The 7,144-nt window shown below is 44.8% G+C and overlaps 1 protein-coding gene across 1 annotated transcript; it reads right to left on the reverse strand.

The window, feature by feature from the left end:
• Positions 1-5,851: 5,851 nt before the first annotated feature.
• On the reverse strand, positions 5,852-6,883 carry sox1a (SRY-box transcription factor 1a; the record flags this gene model as incomplete). The annotated part of the gene is made up of 1 exon (XM_079731471.1): positions 5,852-6,883. One exon carries the CDS (start codon positions 6,881-6,883, stop codon positions 5,852-5,854), a length of 1,032 nt encoding a protein of 343 aa, XP_079587597.1.
• Positions 6,884-7,144: the final 261 nt, after the last annotated feature.

Raw genomic sequence — 7,144 nt, forward strand, 5'->3', positions numbered from 1 at the left:
CACACACACACACACAAACACACACACAAACACACACACGTAGGTAGTTTTGCACATGCTGTGTTGTGTTCACATTTATTTGTGACACACATAACTTTTCTGTATATGTATTGAAGAGTAAGCCTATGCGTGACCTGGCCCTGCAGTCATATTTGCTGCCCAATTTAAATCTATTGAAAAACAATTCAAAACAAGGCCAACTCGATGTTGGCTCTATTCAATCTGCATTTAATATATTCTAAAATGGCATGGAACATTTTGCTGCCAATCATCATGTCAGCGACTTGTTCCAGACTTTCCAGTGTGTGCCATTAATGAGCCCGCTGTGTTTGCCCAGATTCTCCCCGAAATAGGTTATTTGTGTTGTAGATGTTGTCAAAGTTATAATCAAGACATGAACGGTGACAGAGTGAACCTCAGACTTGTCATTTGGTGTCACTGGTGGTGGTGAGTGAGGTACCCCTTCACTGTAAAGCGTCTTTGAGTGTCTAGAAAAGCACTATATAAATTCATTCCATTATTATTATTATTTTAACTATTTTATGTTCTTGTATTTTCTCGAGATGCTCAAAGAGTCACGTGGGCCTCAATGTACAGTAATTGTAGAAGGAACAGCTAACTCTTAAAACATGTGAAACTGTAGAGTGGATTAAGAGACGGGTCGGCCTATAATAATGAATCACCACTTAGAATAAAGCCCTTTAGGCATACATATGCCACCGATCGAGGAGAGACGGATACACGCAGATATATATCGTTCTGCTTGAAAATAAAATACAAAAAACATAAGAGACAATTATGGGTTCTTTTTACGCAACTTTTCTTTGGTTCGGTTCCCGGACCAACCCCGCTGTACCGGCGCTTGAGCTCCGCTCCTCCTGAGTGGCAGTTCGTTTACGAGTGGGGCTCATTCTCATGCGATCCCTCGCGCCTTCATTATGATACACTGGCGGGAAATGAGGGGTCTGCGAGCTGCTGGCGCGCTGATTACCGGTCCTCGGGGACCCTCTGTTTTTCCCGGTAATTGATAGTTAGGCGCAGCTCTAATCAAACGCACCGTCTGTCTCCACACGGAGACCTGCGGCAGTCCGGACTGACGCGCTGTGCTCGGTGCGCCATGAGGGGGTATTTTTCCGATTTGAGCAAAGCGGTTAACCCCCCCCTATATGAACCTTTTACTTTATTGGAGGGTAGGAATAAACAAGTTTCCCTCGCAGGGCATGGATCGTCATGTACATCGGTCAATGGTCCAATCGATTGATTAGCGTTTGTCGCCCGATTTGTATCGGACACGGATCATCAGGATTGCATGACGAATCCCAGGATGAATTCTCATTCATGCATTCATTTAAACGACAGAAAGGGCAGGTGTGACCCCTCCGAAACTTTCATCGTCTTCTTTCGAGTTTCTCTTCCTCCTCATTCCTCCCTTAAAAAGCCCCGGATCCCCGTGGCTCGCGTGGTTTTGTGTGGTCCCAGGCTGCTGGAGCACTGTCCCCCTTTTTTATCACTTCTCTAACGGGGTGTTGCTTCCCCCCCCCCCAGTCCCCCTCGCACCTGCGTTGCTCTCACGTCCCCTTAAGGAATGCGCTGGGGCTTGTAATCGTCTTTGTGGGTGCATTGAGTTGTACGCCTGACTGAAACTTCCCAAACCTCACAGCGAGCTGCCCGCTGAATGGGACTCAGCGTGGGGCGGCTCTCCAACCGGCGGCCGATGCCAAATTCCTACAGTTGCGCTCACACAATCACTCCCACACAGGCCCAGCTCCCCGCCAGGCGGGAGGCATGGGGGGAGGAGGGGGACGATGGGGGCCAAAGGGGGGAGGGGGGGGGGTCTGAGCGGGGAAGGAACAAGGAGGGGAGAAACGTCTTGAATTAACTACTAATTAATTTCCCCATTTTTTTGTTACTCTCCGTCCTAAATGCTATTCGTGTTACTATGCTGGGGCTCTTATCTGTCCTTAATTGGAAATTAAATCGTTTGATAAGCCCCAAAAACGGTGAGGCGCATTATTCACAAATGGTAAGTGCAATAATAGGCTGCATTAAGCGCGTCATCATCAAACACGCGTCAATATGAAGCACAATAAGCAGAGGATGAGGAGGAAGACGAAGAAGTAGAAGAGGAGGAATCAGAAGTAGAAAAATAATAATAAGAAGAACTAAAAATAAGTATGAAAAATATTGGTCAAAGTTTGAAAAACCAATGGGTAATTGTGTAAAGTTGCCGTGCAGCGGCGCCGTGTCTCGGTGCATTAGGTCTGTGTGGCGGAACAGAGGAGCTGTGGGTAGATAGACCCGCTCCTGGAAGACCGCAGGATTAAGAGGCAGCAAGATTGTTAAACATGTCAACGTGTAATTGCACGATAAGGCCCTCGCGAGGAATTCATTGGCCCAGTTGCTTTCTCTATTTCGCGCTAATCTCACCCGGCACATTCGTTCTGTGCAATCTGTCTCCATAATCTTCTGTGACAGAGCGGGCGAACGAGAGCAGGCTGTTTGGTAATTTTTTTTTAGGGGGAGAACGGAGAAAATATGCAGAGGCGTGATAAAGTGACGCTAATTATCCCCATTTAGGACAGGGAGTGCAAGGGATCGGGGCTTTACGAGCGCAGAGTGTGCGTCTGGCGCTGATGGCCTCCTGCTGCAGAATATATCGGTGGCTACAAGATAAGAGTATCTTATGGTGGAGAGATTTATTGGTCGGTCCGCACTCACGTACGCACGCATGCGTCGTGTGCATAACGTGTGCACAGCCAGATAGATACGCACGCGTACACGCACACTCACAAACACACACGCACACACAAACACACACACACAAACCCACACGTGCACGTACACGTACAAACACACACACACACAAAAACACACACACAGACACACACACACACATGCATACAAACATACATACACACATACACACACACACACATACATCGACACATGCATATATACACACACACGCACACACACACACACACACACACACACACACACCGCTAACGACCCACCTTTATGATGCACTACAGCCTATCCTCTTCTTCGAGGTGTACTTTATTCGGGTTAAATTTGCCAGAACGCTCCTTTTAAGTCTGTCAATGCGCCGTGACGCGCTGCGTCTATTTGGCGTCTGTGTTTAACGCTCCCCCTCTGTTCACCAGGCGAAAACAAGGAGATTGGTGCGAGACGGGAAACGTGCCTGTATCCACGCCGTGCCGTCTTCAACCTGTTAGGTGAAGACGTGAGTCGCTCCAGTTGTTTTGGTTTGTTTAGTTATCTCTTGGAAATCATTTACGCGGCAAACCAAACGTGTGAGCAATGGAAATGTATCGTGCTATATGTCTTGTCATCGATGGAAAGAACCTCCTTAATATGTATTTGACGTTTGACTAAGTTTGAACGGGTACCCTACAATTTGCACATGCATGGCTGTTATATTTGGAAGCCAAATATAAATCCAGCCTCATAGCCCGACCATCATCAGCTATTAGGAGGCTATTATTTTAATTTCAGATCAGATATCTCAATTACATATCGATTATTGTGATTTGTATTGCTCTATAATTAAAAGCCATAAGGCTGGTAAACAGCACATTAAAGCCCTTCTTAAATGATGTGCTGCGGACCAGGTCCTGCACTGTGCAACATGTTGTCAATCTGGTCTCTCCTCAGCCTTAACTTATCATGCAGGGCTTGGAGAATTTTAGGTCATAGGTATGGGCAAATTGTTTTGATTACATTTCAGATAATCGCGATAAACACAAATATGACCATTTGTTGGATAAAATAATTGCCATTTGAATTTGTTAACCAACACATTTTATGTTAGTATATGTGATGAAATAATAATAATAATAATAATAATAATAATAATAATAATAATAATAATAATAAAAATACATTATTGCATAATTGTCAGTCATAATCCTAAATCCATGTGGGCTATTCATGCATATGTGCCTATGAGTTGAATCAAATAAAAGTGAAAATTAAATTAAAATAAACCTTAAAGTCTTCAGCGACTCTTTATGTCCATCGTTATTTTTCAGCTCAAGGAACCTTAATCTTGATTCTCTGGAAATCTATAAAAACAGGGTCTATGTGCCAATGGCATATTGAAATAGAAATACGACATGCTCTTCATCCAATGGACAAAGGTGAGATCATATCTGGCCTTGTTTAAGTTATGCTGTGTCTGATTTTAAAATGATGGTTGATGATTTTTTGTTTTCTCACCATTTTCGTTCTTTAGGCCTACCTTTGTTAAGTAAAAAGCTGCATTTTCCAAACGTTGGCAAAACGTTTTACATGTGCAGGTGTCCTCTTAGATTTGGTTTATGCTTTCTTAATTCTAAACAAACAGATAAAAGCACTCCGTGAGAAGCTTATTCTCTTAATAGATTAGTTTAAACGTGTGTCTCTCACGGAATGCTGTAACCGGTTTTTAAATAGTCCTCTCAGAAAACCCATTACTAAATGACGATTAGAGGGCAAATTAAGAGAAATCATAATGCACATTTTTCAGTCAATCATATGTCGCAGAGCATCCAATTTTCTACACTGGCATCTTCATGTTTGAGCAAATAATGTAGAAGTCATGTAATAAATAAATATATGTGTATATGGATGTCAATAAATGATCCGGCATCAATAGATGGCCCTACACAGAATGTTTTTTCATTTACCTCTCTTCCAAATAACCCAGAGGAGAGACCTGCGGCCCGCTACCATGACGCAGGAGGAATAATTGGAGAAGGAGATGTCCAATAACGAACTACGCGTAAAGGCTATAGGCTTTGCTATTACACATGCATCTAAACTCAAACACACACTAAAGCACACACATAAACACAAACACACACACTAACGCACACACACAAACACAAACACACATGCTCGCGCGTATAGCAAGTATACATTACGCACGCATACACATGCCACAATCAAGCCATATCTAATCTGAAACTAGTCTATTTAAGTTCTTACACACTTAAAGAACAAGCATCACCTTAGGCTATAGATGGAATATTGTCTGTGGTCGACTGACTCGCTCGTTTACGCACGATTACGCAGAAACAATTAGCCAATATTTTGGAAACATATAGTGTGTTCTAGCTGGCTGTGAGCAAATTCAAAAAAATGGTCTAAAGAACCGAAGTCAACATGATTTGATGACAATGTAGTAAAAACAACCAATCTAAGTCCGGGATTTTAAGAATCAAAGCAAAATCTGTGAAATTTATTCAATTTTTCTTCATTGCAATATCAGGGCCTTTCACTTGCAGAAAAGCACTTAAATTACAACAGCAGTCGCCCGTCAGTTTTTGAAATATTAAAATTATTCACAATTTACAATAATTATGTTATTACAATAAAAAGAAAGGATTTGATAATTAATAGACATAGGCTTCTGCAAATGAACAACAAATGTGTAAGGAATGCGGTTTTCATATATCATTTAAAGCACTTTTTATGATTATGACACAGCTTTTTTCATTTTCAATAACTTACAAGAACCCCCAATTTATGAGACATTTTAACCAAATATCCGCTTAAACTTGGCATAGCCCTCGACTAAGACTGTGTTAAGTAATGGACAAAAATGATTTCACAATAACCAATATTTGAACATTATCTTCGTTATATAATTCCACTGGTGGCTGTTCAAAAAAAGCCCAGACGAATATGCTATGTTCCCTTCATTTACATTATCATAAACATTCTGTACAAAATGCAGGTAGTTCTGGGACCGGGATGATTTAGAAAAGAGGTAAATATTTGGTTATGTGTTATCTGTTTGCAGTTTTTTTTTCTCAATGATTACTCTTATGTTATCTTTCTGTCGGCTCTAAATGTGTGTGAGCGGGACCGTCCCGTTGACTCCAGCCGTCGCGCTCTGGTAATGCTGCGGCAAGGCGTGGAGTCTACTTTGCACTGACGGCTCCCCCGGCTCTCCGGTCGGTAAATACATGCTTATCATCTCTCTCAAGTCTCCGGGGCAAGGACCCCGTGAGTGTGTGCTGACAGGAGGGCTTACGCTCGGCTCCGACTTCACCAGCGACCCTAACGTCCCCATGGCAGCCGAAGAGGAGACGCCAGAGCTCTGGTGCTGCGTGTAGGCGATCCCCCCGTAGCCGGACGGAGAGGCGCTCATGTAGCCCTGAGAGTTCGAGATGGGGCTGTATTGCAGGGTCGTCATGTCGTAGCGGTGCATCGGCTGGGGGTTGTGCGAGTGGTGGTGGTGTGCGTGGTGGTGGTGGTGAGCGCTGCTCCCCGGGTGCTGGCTGTAGGCGAGCTGAGCCTCTTGCATCATCGCCGCCGCCGCCGCGGCCGCAGCGACCTGCCCAGAGTACGCACCGTTAGCCCAGCCGTTCATGTGTGCATAACCAGAGCTAGCGGAGCCTCCGTGGCCCCCAGGGCTCTCTAACCTCTGCCCGACCCCGGATGAACCCATGCCGACCCCTAAACCAACTCCACCGGCGCCCCCGGCTCCAGAAAGCAGTCCACCGGCTAGGGAATACTTGTCCTTTTTCAGCAGAGTTTTGGTCTTCCGTCTAGGCCGGTACTTGTAATCCGGATGCTCCTTCATGTGCATGGCGCGCAACCGCTTCGCCTCATCGATGAACGGACGCTTTTCAGCCTCGGACATCACCTTCCACTCGGCGCCCAGTCTCTTGCTGATCTCAGAGTTGTGCATTTTGGGGTTTTCCTGGGCCATCTTTCTCCGCTGACCGCGGGACCAAACCATGAACGCGTTCATCGGTCTCTTCACCCGGTCCTGGTTGGCTTTAGACCCACTGTTCGACCCCGTCTGCCCCGTGGACGTGTTAGTTTGGGGTCCGGGGGAGTGGAGGTCAGTTTCCATCATCATGCTATACATTCACCCGGTTGTTAAAGTTTGCCAACAACAGGAAAAAAAAGTGATTTCTAAATATGTTGGGCAGGTGCGCACACGGTCGCTATGATGCGAACAGGCGAGGCTGCTTTTCTTTCTCTTCTCAAAGATATTATCTTAACCCAAATCGATCAAATACAGAAGGTACGTAATAATCCGAAAGAAATAAAATGTTCTCCGCGTCAGTATTTACCCTCTCTTCGCGTGTTGGTTCACATCCACTACGATAGAATGCGCATTGGAGCC

This window comes from Pollachius pollachius, assembly GCF_949987615.1.
Source record: "Pollachius pollachius genome assembly, chromosome: 3".
Taxonomy (NCBI): domain Eukaryota; kingdom Metazoa; phylum Chordata; class Actinopteri; order Gadiformes; family Gadidae; genus Pollachius; species Pollachius pollachius.